Below are 26,879 nucleotides of genomic sequence, written 5' to 3' on the forward strand. Positions count from 1 at the left end.
TCCATAAGTTGCCTAAAAGCGGCTTGTCCTGTTTCTCTTGTCTTTGCTCTATGCGTGAAATATGCCCTTCCTTGTGCCCAGTAACCGTGTCGCTACATTGTTAAAGCCGCGTTCAAGACAAAGGATTAGTGTTAAGACTGAAGCGTAGGCTACTGGATTGTGTCGTCACAATTCAGAAGTACTTTGCTAGCGTGGATGTTAACTTTATCATCATCTATGCGTCTTCTCTACTTCAAAACGTTCATCATTTGGAGGAAATACGTCATAGTCGCACTGCAAACAGTTCGAGATGTCAAAAAGTTTCTGCTCCTAACGAACTAAATTCACGATTCCACAATATTGCAATGATTCAACAAGACATGTTTTGTGACACAACAAAGTGATGAAGCTTGTGACGGTGGATTTTTGTTTATGTTTACAATCGTCAGATCACGTGCTTCAACAAAACTCATGCGAAACAACGTTTACAACTAACGCCTCTGTTGTTACTGGCCATTGATTTGAATAAGCTTGTTTGAGCAAATCAAGGACCATCGAGAGGATTTGTATTGTTTTCATTGTGTTTTATTCTATTTTAAAACAGTGTTTTGTATACTTTTTTCAGTTCTTTTTCCGAGTCGTAAGTCATAACACAGAAATTAGATTGTTTTTGGCAATCTAAATTAAACATTCTCAACGGTGTGGTATATTTTAAAATTACTTTCTGGGACTAAACTACAGCTGTTAAGAGATGAAATTAAATTTTTATAGACTTCATCTTTAAGAAGATAAGAGCACAGGTTTTGGCTTATAAATAACTAGTGAAACCAATTTCTCTTTTCAAATTGGACAAGTTAGACGTTGCAAAAGTCAAAAGCTGAAAACTCATGATTTAAGAGAAAACAACAACAGTGCAATAATATTCAATGAGTTGGTGCCTCAAAAGCCTTGGCAAATATGCGCAACTGCTACAATCAAGCTTTCAAAGAAGCTTTCTCAGTCTGAAAATACATATTTCTACATTCAATTAATCTGTTTGTGTAAAGCAGTCTCCGGCAAAGAAAGTCTAGCTTAGCGTTCACTACAGCCATAACCAACGTATTATCAACCGGGCACACCTCCTATTTTGCAGTTATTTTATAACATGTTATTATACGAAAGGAGGATAATTTATTGTCATCATTGAGTTCAAAATCTTATTTACAATCGCTTTGTTTCATTATCATAAAAATTGAATTCCCATAATCGCGACTCTGTATACAGCCTTAACTACGCCCACCTGATGATAAAACGATTTAACAACGTAAAATCAACAAATTTTGACGTTTAGCCAAAGTGTTTATTTCGCTTTCCGCTTTCAGCTTGAGGTATCTGTTTTGTTTCTTAGCCTTCATCAACAAGTCCACATCGTTCACTTCGGTCCCGTTGCTACATTGTGTGCTGCAGCGCTTGTGCTGTGTTTATCATTTCTGACGTCACAATGCGGATAGACGAAGCCACTGATAGCTTCCACAGCACGATAAAAACCATTCGTGCGGCCAACACGGATTGTTCTTTTACAGGTTAATAAGTAACGTAGAGTAAGTGTTACCATGACAATTGAACCCCCGGATGGAGGTTGGGGCTGGGTTGTGGTGTTGGGTGCATTTGTCTCCAACTTGTTGGTGGCAGCTTTGTATTTCGCGTATGGAGTTTTCACACAATCGTGGATGAATGAATTTGATGCGTCGGCGGGAATGGTGTCGCTGGTCGGTTGCACGTCATCGGTGTTCATATCGACGTCAGGTATTCAATAACTTATGACATCACTGCTGCAAACTTTTTTAGGGACGCAGAGTTAGAATTAAACAACTGTGATTTAAAAAAAGGTGAGACACTTTTGTGTAACAACTTACAACAATTAAAAAAAAGACTACACAATACGAAGACAGTTATGTCACCTAATCTATAAATCAACTGATGCAACAAACTTTCGCAGCAATAACGCCTAACAACACAGAAACTCAACAACCAGCAGCCTCAAGCCAAACAACAGAGCCGCATTAAAAAAACGACTCACTGACTTGTGACTTGACTTAGGGAACTGTGTTCCGAAAAGAAAGCTGGTGCAATTCGCTACTGCCACAGCGAACTCGCAGCATCAGGCTAAATCAGGTCGTTAAAATCTATATTGTGAAGTAAGCAACGATCATGCTGCTAAAAGCGAAACTCAATCAAAGTTATGTTTCCTAAGCAAGTACAGTATATACGATTTCAAACATACATTGGATTAACTTGTAATGCAAAAAATTAAATAAAAATTGTAGGTCTAGACTAGAGCTCACTTCACAATAAATGGCTGTCAATTGGAGGTTTGCAAAATCATGTGGGATGAGACCTCACCGGCTGTGCTAAAGCAACTGCTGTTTGCTGCTTTTACATTACAATATTTTCCTTAGTTGATAATTACCGACATGAGCAATATAAAAAAGAAAAAATAGAAAAGTCTACTACTAGCTCGTAGTGTAGGCCTACACTTTAGAAAAAAAGTAGTTAACTTCTAATACATTTTTGACTAAAACTAGAATTTGGAAGATGCCTCATAAAGCACCACCTTCTAAATTTTAAACATATCTGTCAAAGTCGGTGTCCGACGTTTTCTTCGTAAACAGTTCTTCATAAAACAATTCTTCGTAAACAATTCTTCGTAAATAATTCTTCGTAAAATTAATTCTTTGTAAAAAAAATTCTTCCCAAAGCATTTCTTCGTGCATGCAATTGAGATTTGATGCATACGAAGAAATACTTTACGAAGAATTGTTTTACGAATTTCATTTCACCAACAACTGTTTACGAACATTCGAACAATTGTTTTACGAACAACTGTTTACGAAGAATTGTTTTACGAACAGGAACAACTGTTTACGAACAATTTGCCTACAACCGTCAAAGTCTGTTGAGTCGGTTGTTCTTTATGTACTAAGTTGCTTGAAGGTGCTAATATTCTTGCTTCTTATCGTATTATTAGCTTTGAATAAGACATTCGTAGTTTAGCAGTGACACTAATCCTGAAATTACTTCAAAGTTTTCAAGACAAAGGTAATGTACCATTGCATTTATCAAAACAAGATATTTTGTGTTTCAGCTCCATTGGCTAGTTACTTCATCAACAAATGGGGATGTAGGGTGACTAGCATGATTGGGGCTTTTCTTGCTACATTGGGGATGCTTATGTGCTCTTTCGCGTCCTCATTGCCTCAAGTGTTAGTTTTCTACGGCCTAATCGGAGGTAAGATGTTTCTTATTTATACGTAGATATCACAAAACAATTAGCAGGTGCTTGCGTGATAATTAGGGCATCCGCGTTTGACCTAGAGTCTGAAAATATTGACTCCATTTTGATTCAACAATATCCACGTTACTAGAAGTTGGATTAACATTTCCTTTTTTAAACAGTAGAATGCAGTCAATGCACGTTGCATTGAGAACAAAAAAGAATGAGCGAATTTATCATTTAATTTTTTACTTGATCATGTTTTATAAACCAAAACATAAGAACAAGATAAAATGAGACTAACCTCAGCGAACATTGATTTAACATTACAAAGAAACATGTTTTATACACTACTATGCTACAAAGCAAATGTTATTTTCAACTTGACCTGCATTAGGCTACGTACTCCACTGTATATTTTGTTACTTAGTATGGAGCAGGGATAGTAGGCTACAGTAGGTTTCTGTTTTATGTGATCTAAGAACTTTCGGTCTTTTATCTAATTTTTGATAAATGTTCTGAAAATCACATTCTGTAGGTTTCAATTGTACTTAACCATTGTACAGTATTGTAAATCAAACGCGGCATGCACTCTGTCCGTCTTGTTAGTTTGAAACAGTTTAACTTACAGACTGTTGTGTGGTCATAAAGTAAGTTCAAATACAGTTCGAAAAACAGCTGTGTACCAAGCCCGCAACCAGGGGGGGGGGCATTGGGGACATTTGCCCCCCCCGAAATTTTTTGAAAATTTTTTAAACGTTCTGTGCAGTATGAAATGTACTTGTAGAGTGTAGACTATCGAAACCGAAAGTAGGCTACGTTGGTTGGAAGCCATGCTAACGATTTTGTTCGATAAATTAGGCTGGCATCCTCACTATCCGTTTCGTTAGCGTAGCCTATACATAATGTCAGCATCCATCATCACCATAAAAAGCGTTTAAAAACAACTAAATAATTCGAGATCAAAAGCAGCTGCGATAGCGTGGTGAATAAGCTACTCAGTTGGGCTTAGGCATTTGTAAATACGCCACGTAGAAACATTTGTATCACAATTTCACAAAAAATTGCCTTGTTCTATGATTGAGCAGATCGAAGGCTGAAGCGCATTTTGAAGTTAAACTGTTACAGTAACAAGCGGCATGGCAAATAAACAGAATTCTATATTGAGTTTTTTTCCAAAACGAAGAAAAATTGATAACTCAGTCGAAAAATCGATAACTCAGATAGTCTCTACATGCAATAACAATACCTAGGAAAGCTGGTCGCCAATCAATGAGAGCAAACTACGAGACAAATGATCCGGAAGATTTCTATCGTCAATCTGCATACATACCGTATGTAGATGGCCTTCTACAAGAATTGCAAGGAAGATTTCATCAGCATTTTAAAACAGCTGCCCAAATTCAACTCATTGTGCCCAGGGGCGCCGGAAGCGGGGGGGCAAGGGGGGCGGATGCCCCCCTGCCCTCAATTTTTCTGTAGATGGAGGGACAAGGGGGGCAATAGTGCCCTTTTAAGCTCATGTAAGCTACTGCACATTTTGCAATATAACAATTTCTGCTATTCGCTTTTAGTCTAATTATAATCTTTTGTTTTTGCCTCAAAGTAGTAGCCTATTCACGGCACAAAATTCTGCAACACCGTGACGCGACAATTCATCGAAAGACAACTTATCGAACGACAGTTAATCGAGCGACAGTTTATCGAAAGACAGTTCATCTAACGACAATTCATTGAAACGACAGTTTATCAGACGACGAATCTCCCGAAACAAATTTTATCTGGGGTTGGGGTTAGTCCTTCGATTAATTTTCGTTCGATGAACAGTCGTTTCGATAAACAGTCGTTTCGATTAACCGTCGTTCGATTAATTGTCGTTCGATAAACTGTCGTTTCGATTAACTGTCGTTCGATCAATAGTCGTTCGATAAACTGTCGCAGTACCCTACAACACAGTCAAGGCCTATAAGCATAGCTGTACGAGCCAGGGGGGCAGGGGGGGCAGCTGCCCCCCCTATTGTTTCAAAACGTCGCGTATCCGGGCAAAATCTTGCAATTATTAGGGCAAAAATTGCTGTATGAAAAGCTACAAAATTGCATGAATTAAGAAAAACTATAAATTAATATATTTTACCTATCAAACTAAGTACAGCCTCTTATTTGCACAAGAAATGTGCCGCAAAATTTTCATTTGGCACACCCGTATTGATGTATTGCATTGCATGGTGATCAAACTGTAGTACGAAATGCATTTAACCAACTGCATCATGCCAATTTGGGCAGCCACCAAAATATGTCTCTAATACTTTTGTGAAAATGCCCAAATCAAAATGCAAAATTTGCTAGGCCTATATAGCTAATTTTTATAATTTTCATAAATGCATCGTGTTGATTTGGGCAGCTGAAAACATGAAATTATCCGATGAAACTGATTAGTCTGTTTATACAACTGCCCAAATTAGCGTGAGGCAGTTTTCCCAAAATGAACAAATTCATTAATTTTTCCCATTTACATAACTGTATCGTTTAGATTTGGGCAACAAAAAATAAGTTATGAAATTATCTGATCATATACTCTATTTATAAAACTGCCCAAATTGGCATGATGCAGTTGCCTCGGCATCAAAATTTACATAGTGTTTAATTTTTTTCGTAATATCCATAAATGCATTATCTTGATTTGGGCAACTACAAAATATGACTGTATATAAATCTGGTGAATACTTTCATAAAACAATTCGGGTGGAGAGGTTACAGTACTTTTTCTTCCATAAACAGACATAGCTAAGCAACACCACAACATTTAACAAAAAAATGTTATACCTGTTAAATGTAATGTTGTGGTGTTGCTTAGCTTTGTTTGGTTACTTTTATAAAACTACCCAACTTAAAATGATGCAGCTGCGCCCCAAAATAAAAATAAAATATTTAGTTTGTTTATGCAACTGTGTCATGTTAACTTCACTAACATTTAAAATGCTACTGCTGAAATATATAATCTCAAACCAATCATAATATATTCATTTATTTCAAAGCTTTCCAAACTTAAAACCTGCCATGCAAGCTGGCAAAATATTATAATTTCAAGCTTCTAGGGATATGTGCGATTTAATTTGGTCCAAAATCTGTTTGTTACTTTTGCAATCCAAGGAAATTGCAACTAATCCAATATTTAAGTGGGGTAGTTTTTTATTTGTGGTGTGTAAAACAATATTTGTTACTCCTACCTACCAATCTACCATGCCAAAGTGCAGAAGCATCGAGCAATGCACAAGCAAGGTATCTTCAAAGATTAATTTAGTTCTTCTATCTTGATTACGGTACTTTGGTAAGAAATTTTAGCTAGCTGGTGATCTTGTTATGTTAGTTTTTCACTGTTATCATGCACTGCATACATTATATTTGGGCAATATCTATAAAAGCGTGCATATTTGGGCAAATTTACGTTCTGCCCCCCCAAAATGATTTGGTCTCGTACGGCTATGCCTATAAGTATATACCGGACACTTGTATCATTACTCGATAGTGAGCTGATCGATGAGCATTATCGTTATATCTTATAAAAAAATTGTCCTTTCAGCAACAAAAGTGCCCTTTTTCATGATCCTGCCCCCCCAGTCAAAAATCGTTCCGGCGCCCCTGATTGTGCCTAGAAATGTCGCTTCAACAAGGTATAGTGACATTGACAATACAGTAGGCTACAATTTTACAAAGGAGACATTAACTGCGAAGCCATGATAGATGAGCTTGCCAGGTGGAAAATTAAGTGGGAACGAATTCTTGAAAGTAAAAGGCCAGCAAGTGCGGTTGATGCGGTGTCAGCAATAGAATCCCAAAAAGAGTTTTATCCAAACATTTACAAACTCTTGATAATTTTGGCTTCCAGTCACAACTGACTTCCAGTCACAACTGACTTCCAGTCACAACAGCTTCTGCAGAAAGAACATTTAGCTGTCTACGATGCTTGAAAAGTTATCTTAGAAAGCACTATGGGGCAGGACAGGCTTTCTGGACTAGCTCTCATGCAAATCCATCGTACTCAAATTCCAAGCGCGGAATTGGTGTTAAACGAACTTGCCAAATCAAGTAGAAAGTTAGACATTATGCTCTAAATTAAAATGTCATTTTGCATTTGCAAAGTCAACTTCTTTGGGCCTACAAACATAAAAACTTGTTGAGCCAACAAAATGTTTCAGGATTGTAATTTGTAATTACCGTGTTGAGTTTATTCATATGCAGTGTTTTTTTTAAGGTGTTTTTGGGGACCGAAACGGTCCCCAAATTTCTCCAGCGGTTTCCCAAAATTTGGACTTGCAACTACAGTAGAAAAGTAATGGTTGTTTTTCGCTATGTCTTGTCGATAATACAAATATCAGGCCTCGAAGTTCACGGCAGACACGGCGGTTATGTTCGTCGTCACAGCGTGTGATGTCCGCGGGAAGTACCATCTAGATCAGAGGTGGGCAAACTACGGCCCGCGGGCCGCATGCGGCCCGCGAGACCATTTTATGCGGCCCGCCGGCACTTGCAGAAACTCCTACTCATCACTTATTGTTTTAATTAAACAGGTTACATGACAAAATATTATTCTCTTTACCAGTGTGTTTTTATCTTCACTTTCAGTGCGTAAACACACACACGTCAGTCGCGCATGTATTGCAACATACTCTCACGCATTGTTTGATTCAATTGTTTGATCATAAATACAAATACGGTAGCGGCTACCATAGGCCTACCAGTGTGGGAGCTAAGAGAAGAAATTGTGATGTTGCTGGAAATGAAAAGCATTCAATGTGATTTTAGTACCGGTACCAACATAGTTGATGAAGAGTGGAGGTTGGACTTTAGGTTTGCCATTGATATCATGAAAAAGTTGAACGAATTTAATGTAAAACTTCAGGGCAATGGTTCATTTGCACACGAGATGTACGTCCACGTTAAATCATTCCAAATGAAGTCTTCATTGTTCCTCAGACAAGCTGGTAACAACAGGTTTTGTCACTTTCTTTTGCTGAAAGAAGTAAACATTTCTGGTGAACTTGCAGCAAAGTATAAAGTTCAGTTGGATACAGCTTCGGTAGAGAGCTTCGGTAGAGAGTTCGGCTTCGTATGCCTATGGTTCAGTTGGATACCTTGGCTATTGAATTCGGCAGAAGGTTCCAAGACTTAAAGAACCTGAAACCGCAGTTTAATATGCTCATTGCTCAGCTCTCCATTCACTACAGAAGTTTATTCGGCTCCTGAGGATTTACAGCTGGAACTGCTGGACTTGCAAGCAAATAATGACTTGAAAGAAAAGTTTAAGTCAGATTCACTGCCTGACTTTTACAAGTCATTGTCTGACGATTTGTTTCAAAACTTAAAAAACTTTGCTGCTAAGTTTTTGACACTGTTTGGATCCACATACATATGCGAACAAGCATTTTCTTGTATAAAAATAAACAAGTCGAAGAATAGGTCTTTGCTGACAGACACCAACTTGCATGATGTTATGAGGATATCTACCAGCAAACTTGCTCCCAATTTGCAGAAGATTGTGAAAAACTGTGAACAGTTGCACAAGTCTCATTAACTTTTGTGATGATGATTGCATAGCTTTAAACGTAACTGAGTGTGAAATACAAAAATTGTGTTTAATATGAATATGCGTTTATTTACACATCGGGTAAATTTTCCTGCTTTGTAATGAGAGTGTGCGGCCCTCCGGCTGCAACATCTTTTCAAATGTGGCCCTCAGTACAAAAAGTTTGCCCACCCCTGATCTAGATCGATCATATTTGTCCGCCGAGAAATAGCGGTAGAAATCGTCATTGCATAGCATGAACAATTGTTGCGAATATATATATAATTTCCCGCACATTCTAGCGCGCATCTAGAAAATGTTAATACTGCATCCCTTAGCTTCCATTCAAGCAGGAAAACTTTCGATTTTTACGTTGCTTCAACGATTGGTGACATTGAATCAGCGTAACAAAGGTAAATTATTCGCTAAGAACCGATGGGAGTACCGGTACTTTTACACTAATCACGCGCAACTTAGTTCAAGTCTTACGTCACAATGTCTGGCTTTGATCTCCGAGTATATAATATTGATAAGGCAAGGTTGGTTACAAAATTAGATTATACGAGTAGGCTATTACAGCAAGATGCAGCAAAATTTCTTTAGTTTTGGTATTACAGTAAGAAAGAAAAGGCCCAGGGAAAAGTCACTTTTGCTCATATGACTCGCAAAAATAAACCTAAAGAAAAAAGCCTAGTGAAACTTTGCACAACAGAAAATAGTAGCGTTAGTGTAGAAGTTTTTCAACTCGTGTCCAGAGCATTGTGACGTAAGAAGCCACACGACCTTGTATGGTGGAAGTTAATTAGTTATGCGGCGTATTAAGCAGCTACACGGCGCTTTGATTCTTTAAGCGCACGTCGTTGGTCTGATGAAAGCTTTTCAGAGTCAGTGACTTTGCTGAAATTTTAAAAAGCCTTCTAAACCGTAGCTATAGTTCTGAAATGGCGAAGAATTATTATCAAGATAAAGTGATTAAGCGTGACGATCGACGCTAAAACTGGTGTGTCCGCCGTGAGACTTAATTTGTCCGCCGAGATAGCTGCTCAGACCGGACACTAGGGTGATTCATAAATTGAAATTTTTTTAAATTCTATGGGGCACCCTCTTGTATCGTGTCAATACCTGAAAAAACAATCCTGTCAAATTTTTAGAGCAATCGAAAGCATTTTTAAGGTTGCTACCGACTTTGAAAGCTGCACATAATACACAAATGGGTCATTCCCTGTCAACTCAACAGGGTGTGCAAGCTCGATCCTCTTAGATTTTCTTGAAATTCACACTAAAGTTTCATATTGATGTATAATGAACACAAAAAAAATTTCAGCTCATTATCTCAAGACGTTTAGAAATTACAGCCCTTCAAAGTTACCAAGGTCCCTCAAAATGTGTTCGCATGTACAATTGTACATTTTCCTCCATGTTTGGGTCTTCATAACTTTTAATCTAAAGCATTTACAAAGCTGAAATTTGGTATTCTGATTAAGAAGCAGCCCTAGTTTTCATATCTACCACTAAAATTGCTAATTTCAAATTAGTTTTAGATATAGAACTTTTCAAAAATTGAATTTTTTTACATTTGAAAAATTTTTATCAATTTTTGATGTCCGCTATCTCCCAAACCAATAATCACAGAACTACCATTTTGCATATCATTAATCTATACTAGTTGATAATTAACCACCATGAGACTGACACCAAACAAATGTGAAATTATTGAAGTTTGGAGGGTGTAAAGATGGTTCGGGCTTCATCTTTGCACCCTCCAAACTTCAATAATTTTACATTTGTTTGGTGTCAGTCTCGTGGGGGTTAATTATCGACTAGTATAGATTAATGATATGCAAAATGGTAGTTCTGTGATTATTGGTTTGGGAGATAGCGGACATCAAAAATTGATAAAAAATTTTCAAATGTAAAAAAATTCAATTTTTGAAAAGTTCTATATCTAAAACTAATTTGAAATTAGCAATTTTAGTGGTAGATATGAAAACTAGGGCTGCTTCTTAATCAGAATACCAAATTTCAGCTTTGTAAATGCTTTAGATTAAAAGTTATGAAGACCCAAACATGGAGGAAAATGTACAATTGTACATGCGAACACATTTTGAGGGACCTTGGTGACTTTTGAAGGGCTGTAATTTCTAAACGTCTTGAGATAATGAGCTGAAATTTTTTTTGTGTTCATTATACATCAATATGAAACTTTAGTGTAAATTTCAAGAAAATCTAAGAGGATCGAGCTTGCACACCCTGTTGAGTTGACAGGGAATGACCCATTTGTGTATTATGTGCAGCTTTCAAAGTCGGTAGCAACCTTAAAAGTGCTTTCGATTGCTCTAAAAATTTGACAGGATTGTTTTTTCAGGTATTGACACGATACAAGAGGGTGCCCCATTGAATTAAAAAAAAAATTTCAATTTCTGAATCACCCTACCGGACACGTTTGTCCGCCGTCAACAAAAACGAATTTCGAGGCCTGGAATATAGCCTACGATCAATAGTTCACGTCTGGAAAAAAGAATAAGTGGAGGTACAGCTAACAGCTGAATCAAAGAGTTATTCACAAAAGAAGTGCACCTTCGATACTCGTCAATGTTTATTTCTGATTTATGGCGCATAATGATCAGTTTTTACGTGTGGAAACATAACAAGCAAAAGCCAACAAGCACTCTTTGTTTGATTGTGCAGCAAACTTGTTGGGCAGGCTGTTTGGTCGCTGTCACAATCATTTAAGCTGTGCCTTGTCGAATAATGCATTTTATGTTGCGTTGATTGTATGTAGTTATGGCTATATTTTGATATTGAAATGAAACACTAGCGGTCTCTTAAAACTACTTAGCGGTCACCCAAACCAAACCTTAAAAAAAAACCTGCATGGTAGTACCACACACTCTGTCAATGGGCGTGGACATTAACATAAAAATGTCACAATGCATCATTTTAATGTTTGTTCTTTGATAAAAATTAAATGCCCCCCCCCCCCCGAAAATATTTGCTGGTTGCGGGCCTGCTGTGTACTATTGCATATCTAGATTAGAGACCTACTTAAGCTACATTTAACGCAAAACAATTATTCTTGCTTCTGGAATCTAAGTGAAATGTTTTAGCTTTCAGTTGTCAATTATTGAAATATAAGTTTCCATTTTCAAAAAGACGTCAAAAAACTTCATATCTTCACTTTGATAAAACACATTGCGTTTCAGGTGTGGGCATGGGTTTTTGTTACGTCCCAACCGTAATCAGCGTGAGTCTGTACTTTAAAAAGCGTCGCGCAATAGCTCTGGGAATCAGCAGTAGTGGAATTGGAGCTGGTTCTTTTCTTTTCCCAATTATCCTGGAACATTTGCAGGTTTGTTTGTGGCGACGTCCTAACTTAAATGTGCATTTGACACCAACAAGCAATTGACGTCATGTTTAACTTATTACGTCATTCCGATAGTAAACCAAAACATCACCGTGTGCAAATTGCAAGTCATTTTCACAAAATTGTCAAAGAAAACTTCACAAAAATATAAAAGAGGTCATTACTATAATATCGAAGACCACATGAAAAAAGTAGATAAGCAGAATTCATCCACGATGAATTTATTGCATCTACGACCTCGAATAATAAGTTTAGTCGCTTGTTAAATACTTGTCTTGGGACGAAATCACAAATTCACGCCATCATTGCAAATTGTACGCTAATGGATTTTAACTTGTTTTGTTTTTATAAGGGAAGACCGGTCAAAGCGAGAAATTTAGTGTTTTTTATATAATATTTCACCTTTGTGCTACTCAGGCGATATAATGTGCATGAGAATCATTTTTAGCAATTACTGACAAAAATCAGCAGCAATAAAAAAATCGCTTTTGTGAGATACTGTAATAAGAGTAAGTTTATATTTTAATATACCAGTATAGTTGCTTATAAAAGTCAACCAAACAATTTCTGTTTTCGTATTGTGAAAGCGTGAAAATTGACGCTATATAGTAGGCTATATAAGGAAGTCAGACAGCCCACTGCATCTAAATCCCAGAAGTGCTTTCATGGTTGTCATAAAATACGGAATTTTTTAAATTTTCTAACAGCATATATGTGTGACAAAGCGGAATAGTCTCCCCTCCTTCCTTGAGGGAGCCTGTTACAGAAAAAATGTTTGTTTTATATATTTTTCCACTACTTTGAGCCAAACTTACTTAAAGGAATTGTTAGGTTCCAGCTTGTCACTTGGCACATAGACATATGCCTCCCCGTCTAAAAATGGGCCCTCACTGCTAATGAGAGCGTTCATATATTACATAAGCATTCTTCAATTATTTTTAACTTCTTTTGTCACCGTTCGCAAGCATTTTCACTTTCTACCCTTTCTTTTGCCTAATAAGTGAACTTTCCCAAGTGCCCAACCTTTAAAAATGTAAAGTAGTTTGAAAAGTCTTTTAAGAAGAGAACCAACGTTTTTGGAGTCAGTCTGCTGCCGGAGAGCGAATACCTCCTTCATTTGTGTTGTCCTGCATGGCAAAATCGGCCATTTTTGTCTGCCAACGTCATGTCAATACAAAAACAGCCTATTTTGCTGACTAGAGTTTTTTGCCAAAGTAGTCAAATGAAACGCCTGACTGACACAACACATTACATGTATAATCTGAACAATCCTGCTTCTCACGAAAGAAGAACACATTATAGAATGCTCTAGACTCTAGAGCTAGTAATAATGGCTGAAAAGTCAATAAAGTTGTTAATTAAAGGCTAAAGTTGAAATAAAAAGTAACACCTACCCTAATATTTGTTGAGCAACAAAGTCATTTGTTTTTCTTTCCATCCAGCTGATGCATAATAGTCTCACGTGACACCACATTTCAAAACTTTTTAACTTTTTAATGCCACGTTGTTTGCACATCTAAATTTCACATTCATATGTAGCAGTAGGGAATGCTGATAAGCACCGCAAGTGCTTAATTTGCCAATTGACCTATCCAGAGTTTGCAGTGATCTTAATTTTGTATTTTTCGCCAATTGACCTCTGCTTCTACATCGTTGTGAGTGATGTCACAGCTGTTTTTGTCATAGCAATTCGCCTTCTAATTTATGTGCTTATTGAAAGTGGCTCGCATGACCCAAATCGCAGAAACTACTAATATTTTCAACAGCATTTTCGCCAATTTTCAGCCGAAATAAATTTCTAGTGAGGTAGATAACCCTGAAAATACTTCATTTGGTGACACAAGCATGAACTTTGGACCATGTAGATTTCAAAAGTTTAATTAACCAAACGAAAATTCAAAATGGCGGCCCGTGACGTCAAAATTCAAAATGGCCGCCATGCAGGTCCTGGACTGACGTAGGAAAGTTGCTTTATGAGAGCAATGTTGATGTGTCTCATTTCTTACTACCTTGAAAATGTTATTTTTAAGACAGTATGAATGATTTAAGATGGTATTCAACAAAAACAAGTGTGTAACGTACTATGGACAGAGAAAGGGTTTCACAAATTTGTCAGTCAGGTGTGCAGAATAGTCTAAACTTTGATACTTCCACCCAAACAGACTTAAAATACTTTCTTAAAAAGACAATTCATGTACAGTCAACATTTCTGTTATCAGTTATTACTACTGAGTACGTAAATCATGTTCATGACAATGATTCACATGTAAATAATATCTATTCATGGTCACAAGGACAGGAACATAGTGAAGTGCATGGTAAATTTGCATTATTACATTTACAGCTTTTGCATTCTTTTTTACAATTGCATCGTCTTAGTTCTTTACATGCTTCGGCTACGGGGTCTTTTCTTGTCCACATAATGTTCCACGTTCCCCCATCTCCAGATTTCCACCCCCAGTTACTTGGAGATGGCAATTCTGGACTCCTTTCAAGAGCTCGTCCCCAAATGTGTCCGGCCTGATATGCTGCCCGAAGTGCATGCCATTTCAGCGTATCTTCTGTTGGTGGAATATTATTATATTGTTTATTTTTAAATGTAAACAAAGTCATTCTTGCAGTGTCTACTCAGTGCTACTTTTATCATAAAGATATACCATGAATTTTTGAAGGATCGCAAAATCTTCTGCATTTATTTCCTCTGGACACTGACTGAGCTTCTGAAATGTTGGCGTCACATCTAGATACACTGACCACGTCGCAAAGAACGACTTATTCCCCTTTCCTTTCATGCCTGAACAAGAGTCACAGCCACTAAAGGCATGAAAGAACAACAGCCCTTTGCATTTCTGTGGACCCAAGACAGAAAATATCTGATGAATAGGAATCCATCTTCTTTTGTTTCCTCTCCCGAAAGATATCCAGAGTTCGTGAAGTCCATCCTTGCTCAAGTTTTCAAACAAGCCAATTCCAATAACGACCACATCAATGTCATTAGCCAGGATGGCTGCTTTTTGTATAGTTTCATACTTGAGACCATGATGAAGATGAACAAACATTTTGGTATCGGCTTCTTCTTGGTTTGAGCTCAAATTGACTAAAGCGGGATTGTCATTATTAGTAACAGCTTTTTCATTCTTGAAAGCGTAAACGATATCATCCGGTGGCATGAATTCTAGGATGGAATCACCTAAGAATGGATAAAGTTCTTTTTTAATGTCTGTATTTTGCAAAAAGTTTGGCCAGTTCTTTGGGACTCTCCCATCTCGATTAACTCTCCGCCTGCTACCATTACCCCTCTTTATACGAGCATGAGATTTGATGCTTCCGTCCTTGTAAGTGTCAAACACAACATCCGTTCGTTTTTGCTTTCTGGCATATGGCTTAATTTTCTCCACGAAGTCCTTCTGAGCATATTCACCGAACGTATGATGTTTTGGTATAGTAGAGTGTACTAAACATGCTCCATCTATCACCATCATGTCTACATCGTCCAGTAAAGCAGGTTGTGCAGGTACAACATTTTCTAGGCAACCCATTAAATCTGCTTTCTGTGTTTGGTAAAGATCACCTCCTGAACTTAAAGCTGCTGGGAATCGTTGGTTTTCACGGCTAAAAAAGGAAGCAGTCACCCTTCAATATGCTGTGATTCCCTTTTCGTGTTGTCTTTTTAAACAGTATGAATTTGTTCCGAGCAATTGGTGAGTAGAATTTGTCTAATTCTGATGTGAAGTTTTCCAACTGATTTTTACCTTTTGTATCATAGTCTTTTAGCATATTTGTTACCTTTTGCTCCATGACATTTTTCGTATTAAGAGTAAGCAGATCTGAAGTTGACTCCTCAAGATAGGGATTACCCATCTCTTCAATGGTTCGGGTGAGAGAAATGACGTCTTTGAGAAATGCTTTCTGTGCTGATTGTGTTGCTCCATGATGATTTAGGGATACTTTCTCTCGACTTTTAGAAACACATTCATATTCCAGTATAATTCTACAGACTTCAGGGCCTGCTACCGTCCATCGTAGCAAGGCTGATTCGTGTTCTGTGATTCCAATTATCCCTCCATCTCCTTTCATAATAGCATTATTCTGTTCATGGGCTTGGTCAATAGCAATCGCAGAATATTCTCTGTTGGTCTTCTGAATCACAAACTTCCCTTTCATGAACTGCTCATAAACATCAGGAAATTTATCTTCCAATGACATGTCAAGTAGATGTATGGTCAGCCACCTTGAGTAGTGAGTTCTGTCACCACTAAAGAATTTTGGAAGGAGTATTGCCAGAGCTTCCTTGTATCCTGGAAAATTTCTTTCCCGGAAAGTGCCCACAAAACCCAGCAATGAGAGTTCCAGATTGAATGCAGTGTACCAGTAGTTGAACATTGGAAAATCATCCGCTTTCCTGGCGTACCATTCTTTGAATTCCACCTCATTGTAAATCCAGCCTGGTGGTTTTAATGCAGCCATTTCAATGTGAAGACCACCCATGATGATGACCAAGTTGCCGTATTCATCAGGCCAATACCATTGCACTTGTTTCGATAGTGCAAAAAGAGGTTGGTCAGCTGTAATGACTGGTGTTTGAGACGGATTAAGATACGACATAGTTTGCTGGACTTGATCCATAACATGCTTTATTGTAGACACACTGTCTGCTTTATCTCTCAAAAGTGGTGAAATGCACGAAAAGCTGACGTCGAATTTGTGATTTTGTATTTGTGAGGCATTGAATGCGGACCACGTTGCTTACACCTTGCCATCATATTCTTCAGTGAGAAGTACGTGGTCTAGCCAGTTGAACTGTCTGTCAATCAGGAATAAAGATGGGCTAGGTATTTTCTGTATGTCATACGCAGGTGGAAGTGGTTGTTTAGCGAAAAATGCAGGTTTGACAACCGTGTACGAGTCAGGCAAATCTGGTATCTTCTTTACACCTCGGATAACTTCTAGTTTGTTTTGTGGTATTCCACCAATCTAAATTTGAAAATGGCTTTGAAAACCAACTGGCTTTGAAATCTGGCTTTGAAAACCAACTGGCTTTGAAATCTGGCTTTGAAAACCAACAATCAGATTTTACTACAAATAGCCTACCACCTCTGTTTGCTCGAAAATTTTACTCTGGTGACTTTCGAGTTGGACTTCTGTCTCTTTTTAAATGCACTGAATTTGAGGGTGAACAGTAACGAGGGATTTTGCTGAGACTATCATTTTTTAAGTAACATATGACCACCCTTTTTTCGCTACAAACACTAAAAAACGTTTTTTTCCCCGCTTTTGTGAAGATTTTTAATGAGAGGTACAATCTGAAATCATAAACACTGGCTAAAAATGTCACAAAAAACATTTTCAAGATAGTAAGAGATGAAAAACACCTAAATTGCTCTCATAAAACAACTTTCCTACGTCAGTCTAGGATCGGAATGGCGGCCATTTTGAATTTTGACGTCACGAACCGCCGCTTTAAATTTTCGTTTGGTTAATTAAACTTTTGAAATCTACATGGTCTAAGGTACATATGTGCCAATTTTCATGCTTGTGTCACCAAATGAAGTATTTTACGAGAAATCTAAAGTTATCTGCTAACTATTCTTCTTTTTGCTAAGGGTCATCGTTTTTGCTTTGCGAGATGTAACTACAAACCATATTTTTCACTTTTTAATTACGCCATTTAAAAATTCTTGTAGCTCATACGCTTCCAGCAAGTGGCGTAGCGTGACTTATGGAGGGAGGGGGCATGGAGGGAGGGGGCAATCCGGAAGCATTAAACTTTAACCTGATATGAAAAGTTGGCTTTAGAATCTTCGCCATTTGGCAAGTGGGTTGAAAAAACAAAGTGTTAAAATTACAGTTCCTGCTGTATTGTCACGAAGATAAAGAAAATGGTATGTTAGGATTTTTATAATCGTGTCATTCCTGAGAATTCATCTTGCCAGTGAATCTCATTTGAATCACAAATCTTGGAATCAAACCAACTTGTTGAATATCGTCCGAGACAGGAGGTAGAGTTTTTAGTAGATAAAATATTAACATATGTTTTTTTGTCCTTATTATATCAAAAATAGAAATAATAAATATCCTGGTCAGCTTTTGATTTTTAGCTTCAATATCCTGCTGAGTTACTGTTTTTCGACTGTCCTTGCACTTCTCAGCCGACTTCATGTTAAATAATAATTAAACTTATATACAGTAACAGAGACCAAACAGTTAAAAATTTAACTCCAGAAATCATAACCCATTGAAGTTTCTGTGCAGCGCTACGATTTTAAATGGGGAAAGGTGTGTATTTTGAACCCCTTAAAGAAAAATAAGCACAACTCAGCCAACTTCCGGTCAATGTGTATTATTTTTCACCCAGATACAGTCTAGGTACTTGCAAACCAGTGTAGAAAATATAAATCACATACAATAAAAAAATACGAAATAATTAAGCAATAAAAAATGTTCAAAAATGGTCCAAATTACACATATGGTGTGTATTTTGGACCATTGGGGTGTGTATTTTGGACCATTGGAGTATGTAATTTGAACCGAAGTTGCTTGAGGTCTTCGCAATGAAATTTCTGGATGACGGTTCAAGAATCCCTTCAGCCAATATTTTCCAGCCAGACCCTTTTCACTGTTGAAGCGGGTGTTGATATTATTGGCAGACGCAATGTCATATGCAAGCTTTCTTAAGTCTATGGCCCTTAAACCATAAAATCTTGACTCCATTTCCAAAACATGTTTGACCATTTGATCTTCAATATTTTCGGGAAGATCAAGTTGTCGACCAATGGTTTTTGACCCTTGTGTAACATATTTATTGGTAGCCTATTATTGACATGTCTTAACAATGTAGCTTTGGGAATGTTGAACTGACGCGAAGCTGCATAGGTGAGATGACTGGTCCAAATTACACACTGTCATGCACTGTTAAAAATTAGCAACTATGACCTCCATACTTGATTATAAGTCTTGTAATTGATCACAACATCTCCTTATAGGTTAAAAATAATACCAACATCATATCAGTCTCAAACGTCATGCCAATAACGTCTCAGCGCTTAGCAATCAACTCCCCAAAATAACATCAGCATACCCAAAACCACAAATTCCAATCTCCCATCCACGTTTCTAAACCAAATGAACTGAGTTTTTCACATCCGGGCTATTATTTTTCTTTTTTCTTTCAAGCTGTTTAAAAATATTGACAAAACGATTTTTATTTTTTGAGTTAGGGGACTGGTCCAAATTACACACAGGTCCAAATTACACCACTTTCCCTACCAGTGCGGAAAATCAGGCCTAAATTAATTAAATCTTTTATTCTACTGTAGCTTACTAAAGTAGAATAAAGAATGTAATTCAAATTTTTCATGCAAGTATTTCTTTATTTTTTGTTGTTATTCGAACTTGAATCTGTTTTAAATGTTGAGAATTTAAATTATTACGTTTTGTTGAAAACCTATTCTAATGTCGTTTTCTGTTCTAAATTTTCTTTAACAAAATTTAATGTTTAGGCTAAATACACTTGGAGAGGAGCTGTGTTGATCTTGTCGGGTATAATGGCAAATGGGATCGCAAGTGCTGCTGTTATTTTTCCTCTTCATCCTCCTGCTCCCCAAGCAGAAAAGAAATGTCTTGCATTGAAAAAGCTTCTCGAGCGCCACCTACCGGCACGCTCAATACCTTCTAATTTGGATGATTCAGTGCACGAATGTCAAGACTACAAACTTGACAATATTCCAGAAAATTCTTTAAGTGACGACATTTCAATGACATTATCACATTGCAAAGAATGCGACGAACTAGATGCTGCATCTATTGACAATAATGAAAGTTTTTTAAAACAATCGAAACTCTTATTCTGCAATCCGTCGTTTCACGTCATGATGGTCAACAACGTCACTATGTTCTTGTCAATGATGCTAGTTTTTGCTATCACGCCACTTCGGGCCAACATTGAGTTGGGCTTCACAAGCGAGCAAGGTTAGTGGAGAGAACATTGCAAAGCTCCTGTTAAATTGGGGCAAAGGTACCGAATGATAACAGTTTGGGATTCAATCGGTGTACATGAATATCCAATCGGATATTTTATGAACCACAGCTGCACATTTTCGACGGTTCAGCTATTTTTAGATTTAAAGCTTTCACAAATTGTTTATAAAATAATTGAATTTGATCAAAAACGTGAAGGTTTGGATATTTTAATTAGGTTGGATATTATTTATCAGATAAGTAAAGTTAAACTTTGCAAAATATTAATAAGTTGCATAAAATCATGAAAAATATCCTGCTGGTATCTTGCTGTAATCGTCATGTAAGTCATAGCTGACGAGGCCCTTGATGAACAAAATGCTAAGCGCGCACATTTTGCCAGCGTTGAAGGGGTCGTGCAATGTTGAATGTATTTTTGGTTGGCTATTGGCTAATTATTGATATCCTTGTCGAAAATTTGCTAAAAAGTTTGTTCGCTGTTTGCCACGGGTAAGCCTTTTGAGGAAGCAACCACCAAGGCAGAAACCTTCATATTCCACGTCACTTCCTAACAATTTGAATGATTCCAATTTCTACGCCGCCTTGTTTGGTTAACTTGAATAAGTTAGTGTGTAGTTTTGTCTTCCATTTCATCCCATTTCCTGGTGGTAGAAGCGACTTGTTACGAGCTTTTGGAACACAGTTCCCTCATCATGTACAATGATGAGTGAATCAATGAGCTTGTCATTGGACATGACTAGGAAACTGTGTTCGGAAAGCTCGTAACAAGTCGCTTCTACCACCAGGAAATGGGATGGAATGGAAGACAAGTTTTGGAATGGAAGATGAAGAATGCCAAACATGAAAAAGAGATGGAAGATTTAGATGATGGGATGGAAGATAGTCTTCCACCATTCCATTCCAATTCTATGATGAACTATGTAACACCACATCAAGATATGCAAAAGTTGTAAAATAGATTAAGCAAACGTTTTCTTTGATTATGTTTCTTAAACTGAAAAAAATCGATTTCTGATTGGTATTGAACTAACGCCACTGCTGTGCGGAGAGTTGTTCAAGAACGTCGACAACATTAACACTTCCTCATTAGCATAGTTTCACTTCAGTCCAGACATTTAAATGTGTTACATCGCTTTTAAATGATTCTAATTCAAAACATTTTCTATTCTATTCCCTTCCATCCCATACCCTGTCTACCGCAGCGAACCCGTATCATCAGCGTAAGACAGATCGTTTGTATCTTCACGTGTGAAATCAGTATAGAAAACTGATAATAAGTTTGAAAAAAGGGTAAAATTGTTATAATTTTGTAGTAATGCTGCAACTGACGAGAATAGAATAACGAAATTTTTGCATACGTTCCTAGAAAAATAACTCTGAATGCTCCAAACAGCGTCCACCGTCCACGTATCCTCTTTAAGGGTAGTAAGCAGTAGCGTTGACAAGGAGATCAGGGGTTTTGGTAGACTTCAGCCAGGGATAATTTTAAGGGCTCGGAAGCTTACCAGAAAGGAAAAATAGCAACGAAAATACCACATATTCTTTGGAATCTTACTGTTTTCTTTGATAGTGCTTCGTTTGCAGGTCACGGGTTTCCCATTTGGCACCGGCCCAACCTATTGTCTTAACGGACCTGGGTGGAGAAATATGACTTTGATTCATAGCTTTCAATTTCAAAAATACCAGTTTAATTCTTCAATGTTTTGATTTTTATCGCATAAAATTTAATATTAAAAAAACTAGCTGAACATGTGTCGAAAAAAATTTCTTCTGAGAAAAATCAAACAAATAAAAGCTTCGAAGTTTAGAAGTAAATGTTCATCCTGTTTAGAATAAGGTACAACTTTTAGCCTACCACTTCACAAACATTAATGTTTTTAGGAGCTTGGCTTGTTTCCGTGATTGGACTTGCAACCTTGATCGGGCGCTTCACGTGGGGAGCGCTATCCAGCTTTGTCACGTCAATATCACCCATTGCCCTGTTCATCTTTCTTCGCTCGATCGCTTCTTTGTTGACGCTTTTGAGCCCTTTGGCAACCTCATTTGCGATGCAACTAACGTACTGCAGTTTGGTTGGCTTGTCGTATGGCTTGTGGTCGCTTTATCCAATCGTTGTTGCGAAGCTTTTCGGTAGGTGTTTCTGGCTTTTGCATGGTAGTTTTATCCTTATCTTCAACCGTAACTTTGCAATGTTTTTTTGGTAGAAAGAAATGATGAAGTCATCACTTTCGTTTTGCCTTGCGTACATCACTGAAATTTTTAAAGGCTTCTTTCAGTAAAATTTGTAAACCTGTTTGCTATGGTTCCAACGAAAACCACAACAGTCCCTCAAAAGCAGTAGCAAGGACACAAACCAGTAGGTCCCTGAGAATTGAAGAGTAAACACAAGTCACTTGTTGTAAGCAAGGGTGCTGATTGCTTAATTCGGTGGCTCAAACCGTGAGCCGCACACATCTTTTTCGGCGCATGATTAATTATTTTCAAGTATTTGATTCGTGCTTGATGTCACAAATGGGTACTAAGCGAAAGACTAACACATTTTATCTACGTTTATAAGACGCCAAGGTGAGTAAATGTGAATTCATACTTTGCGCCATGACATTTAAAGCCACTAAAAACATACATAGGCCAAATGGAATTGTACAATTAATCAAACCAACTGTTCGTGAAAGCCTTGGCCTGAAACAAGTTTGTCACTTTGGCTTTGACGGCATATAAACAAATTTGATACAAATATTGATCGAGTACAATTGTTGTTTATTGACATTGTTACGTCGCAGGTGATCGTTCCCTCAACGTGGCCTTCGGTTATCTCGAAGTTTTCGATGGGGTTGGCTCTTTGCTCGGACCTACGTTTGGAGGCCTTATATATGACGCCATCAAGTCCTTTACAGTACCATTTCTTTTTAGCGGTATCGTCATGACAGCAGGAACCATTGTCTTAAGTGTTGGCTACTTTATTTTTGCGCGAAAAAAACTAGTTTGTCATCGACAAAGTCACGTGGTTGATGTTGATCAAAACCTTCTTTCCTGATTGGAGAAGTGTTGGATTGGCCAACTATTTGTACTTTTGTGCGCTAGCTCTTTACAGATAATCGCGGTCACAAGTTTAACAAAATTAACAAATAAATTGTTTGAACAAACAAGACGTGGTTTTATTGATTCATCACGTTTGTTGCTGTTCATTTTTTTAATTTTAAAAGCATCCGTTAAAACTTTTTTTCAATTACGTCTTTGCTATGCAAACTAAAAAGCAAATGCTTTCATTTTTGCATCTGTCAATATGTAAGTTGCACCATGACCTTTTACCCAGATACAACTTCACGGTGTGAAATATCACGGTCCAAGATTTTTACTTATAGGCTACAATCGTGAACTGGAAATACCCAAGTTTTATTTGAGACATGAAAGGGGACAAAAAGTTGCTCACACAACTACTATTCCATATAAAAATTAAGGGAAAATTTGCAGTCGTCTAAGTTAAAATCAAATAAATGTTTTTTGTATAGTTAGAAGTACTACTTCTAAAATGAATCGATTAGTATATTGCTACCTTTCATTTGGGCTGAAGATTGAAGATCAGGTTTTGCAGTTTTTCTTTACATTGAGATATGCATTCCCAACAATGGCTACGGTAAACAGGTCGCATGCCACCCACAAACAATTTTGAATGTGTCTTGCAAGATTGTTCGAATAGCCGATATTTTGCATTAATAACTTACAATCTGTGTTCGACTTGAGGTAATAACAATTTCAATTTCTCATTTATTACTTCGATTTTACATAATTATGCACTGTAGCTTAAGTACTTGTTTGTTAGGGTATGTGTAAGTAATTGCACAACTTTACTTTTTATTATCACTCATCGCAGTGTTTCTGTACAATGCACATAGCTTAGTTATTGCAAACATAATACAGTAGGCCCAAGTGGCCTTTTTGTCATTGTAATCGTGTTTTCATTGTCATCGGTTTTGACAGTTGAATTAACGTTTTGTTTACTATGGGAAACATACCTGACATTCGATGCGCAGGCCTCACTCATCGATGAATCAATAAAGATCTTGCTTGCAGTATTATAAATATAAATTCTTCTGCATGTAGCTTCCCAGCCAGCAAATCAACCACTTTCAACAATGATTTGACGTGTGTTGACGTTGAATCAATGTAAAAAAGGACCAATTTTGCTGACTGGGTTATTAACCTTCAATGTACCAACTTCTGTAAATAATACAAGTTCTATACTGTAGCCTACGAAATATACAAGTATCTTTTATATAATTCAAAACATAAATTCACACGCAGTCCACCAGCTGAGAGATGCCATTCAGCGAATTGGTCATCTTGCTGCAAGATAGGCTACAATAGCCATTCACTTTTGATCGACATTATTGACTTATTGAATTAGTTTTGAAACATAAATAGGTGCTACTATGACGTGAAGTCTACCACACTATTGCAAGGGGTTTACCGCTTTAAGGCCATTGATATGAGTAAATCATCAAACCATACGCTTCAACATTGTCCCTGAAGTGGTCAGGTTAGGCCTACTTTGGCTGCTCCTAGGTAAGCGATATATGGTGGTAGACCACAAGCTATAGTAGCATCCACAAATGATTGTTGCAATAAAAGACCTTTCATCTTAGGCAGTATTTACAGAAAAAGCGAAGGTTTGCTCGACACTGCCTCGGCCGTTTCTGCAGAAATATATTTTTTTTGTTCGTATTGTATTTATCGCTTTGTAGCCTACCTTTCGTCTTTGGAATTTCTTGCAAATCGAGTAAACTAAGCAGGCCATGGAATCCTGTCTGGTAGCCTACTGTAGCCTACGTATGGTAGCCTATCACGTTAATTAACTTTTTTAATAGTTAGCTTTTAAAGCATTTCAAGTTGGGGGATTGTTTTAAAAAATGTTCTTCTATCGACTATTGCACCTGTATAATTTTTAATGTGTTTCTTATCTAAGCCTAACTTACACCAATTCAAGTGTTTGACGTTTTCTTTTCTTTCCAGTTTTTGTTTCAAAATTTCTGTTTCGCGTTTACTTTTCATGAAATACATATGTCACAAACGTGGTTGTTTTGCCTTGTTGCTATTAGCCAGAGGTGGGCAGTAACTAGTTACTTTTTGAGTAACTGTAACGGTAACTTCGTTACTATTTTCCAAAAGTAACGAAACGCGGTAACTAGTTCCTATTTTAGCACTTTTTCAACAGTTACAGTTGCAAGTTACTTTTGTATTGAAATTTCAGTTTTTAATTGCCGTTTATTTCTCTGCACATGTTTGTGTCTTGCTTAGTGCGTGTTTGCTGCGTTTTGCGCAATAATGCATTTTTCTCGCAAATGTATCGGCGCAGCACTGCGCATGGCGGGTCTACTTTTGTTTTGTGGTCTGTAGGAGAAGGGTTGCCATATTGGCGAATTTATCGCCAAAGTCCAGAAATCTGGCGATATTTTAAGACGTTTAGCTTCATATTTATGATTTGGCTCTTTTTTGGCGATTTTTGATAACTGATTTGGCTAAATTAATTGTTTTTGGCGATTAATCAATATGTAGGCTACCAAAGACAGGCAAGACACAACAATGCAACAAGGTTGAGCATTATAATAATATATTTTACATATTTCCAAATGAGTTTAACAGTCAAACGTTTTCGGTTTAACTTAAGCCCTCATCAGGAACCTGAAATTATTTATAAAAATGCAGTAAATTTTAACTTCTTGAAGGTAACTAACTAACTGACTATAAGCATCAAGAAACATGCAGCGATTAAAAGCAATTTGTTGATGCTTATAGTCAGTTAGTTAGTTACCTTCAAGAAGTTGAAATTTATTGCATTTAGTATAACGCTTGCAATGCCTCTAAAAGGATTGTCTGACATTAAAACCAGCAACAGCATTGCTGTTTGCTTGCCGTTGGTGGACGTTCTTGTGGAAGCAATACAAACCAGATTTGGTCATTGGTTCGAGGACAGCGACTTTCAGCTTGCGACTGCATTCCACCCACAATTTAGACTTATCTGTGTTTAATGCCTGATCATTAAGCGACACTGCTGAATTAAAGACCAAAATAAAACAGAACATGCTTCAAGCAATAGAAGAAGCAAACTGCTCTGCTGAAGAGGGGAGTAGCAGCGAGCCAGCGACACTGAAGTGGATGGTGGTAGGTAGAGCCACGGAGGACTTTTTGCACCACTTTACGCGAAAACCAAGAGAAGAAAGCAATGCGCGTTAAATCTGTTGCAGGAGTATTTGGAAGCGGACCCTGAGGACAAGTTAAGCGGATCCAGATTCACAATTGGACCGATGAAAAAACTGTTTTAAAAACATAACACTCCCATTCCGTTAAGTGCTACAGTAGAAATATTGTTTTCATTGCAGCACTTGTTCATCACCAGACTTTATGTTATGAATCCATACTCATTCATCACAAATCCTCAAATTAAGGTTTAATAAACAAAACACACGATATAGCTGAACATAAACATAGCGGTTAACATCAACATAATAAGGTAGCAGGTATTAACTTAAATAAAGAGATTATACACTACAGCTTACAACTAAAGATTACATGCAACTGAAATGTCTTCACTACTAAACAATCTGCTGTATGAAGCAAGCTACGCTTCTAGAACACAAGTAAAATGTCGCGGCAGGTATTTGATTGTTTAAACGAGCAATTACCTACGTCATAGTACCGCAAGGAGAAGCAATAGAAATGATTAGGCACGAGGCAAAATACGAATG

General features: G+C 37.3%; 1 protein-coding gene across 1 annotated transcript; it reads left to right on the plus strand.

Annotated features, from left to right (window-relative positions):
* The first annotated feature begins 1,571 nt into the window (after positions 1–1,571).
* LOC145764292 (monocarboxylate transporter 14-like) lies at positions 1,572–25,208 on the plus strand. Its single transcript, XM_082575913.1, has 6 exons — positions 1,572–1,764; positions 3,104–3,247; positions 11,999–12,144; positions 19,659–20,127; positions 22,018–22,266; positions 22,917–25,208. Exons 1-6 carry the CDS (start codon positions 1,572–1,574, stop codon positions 23,168–23,170), a joined length of 1,455 nt encoding a protein of 484 aa, XP_082432039.1. The 3' UTR covers positions 23,171–25,208.
* Positions 25,209–26,879: the final 1,671 nt, after the last annotated feature.

The sequence above is a fragment of the Aplidium turbinatum genome, chromosome 2, assembly GCF_918807975.1.
Source record: "Aplidium turbinatum chromosome 2, kaAplTurb1.1, whole genome shotgun sequence".
NCBI classification, from domain to species: domain Eukaryota; kingdom Metazoa; phylum Chordata; class Ascidiacea; order Aplousobranchia; family Polyclinidae; genus Aplidium; species Aplidium turbinatum.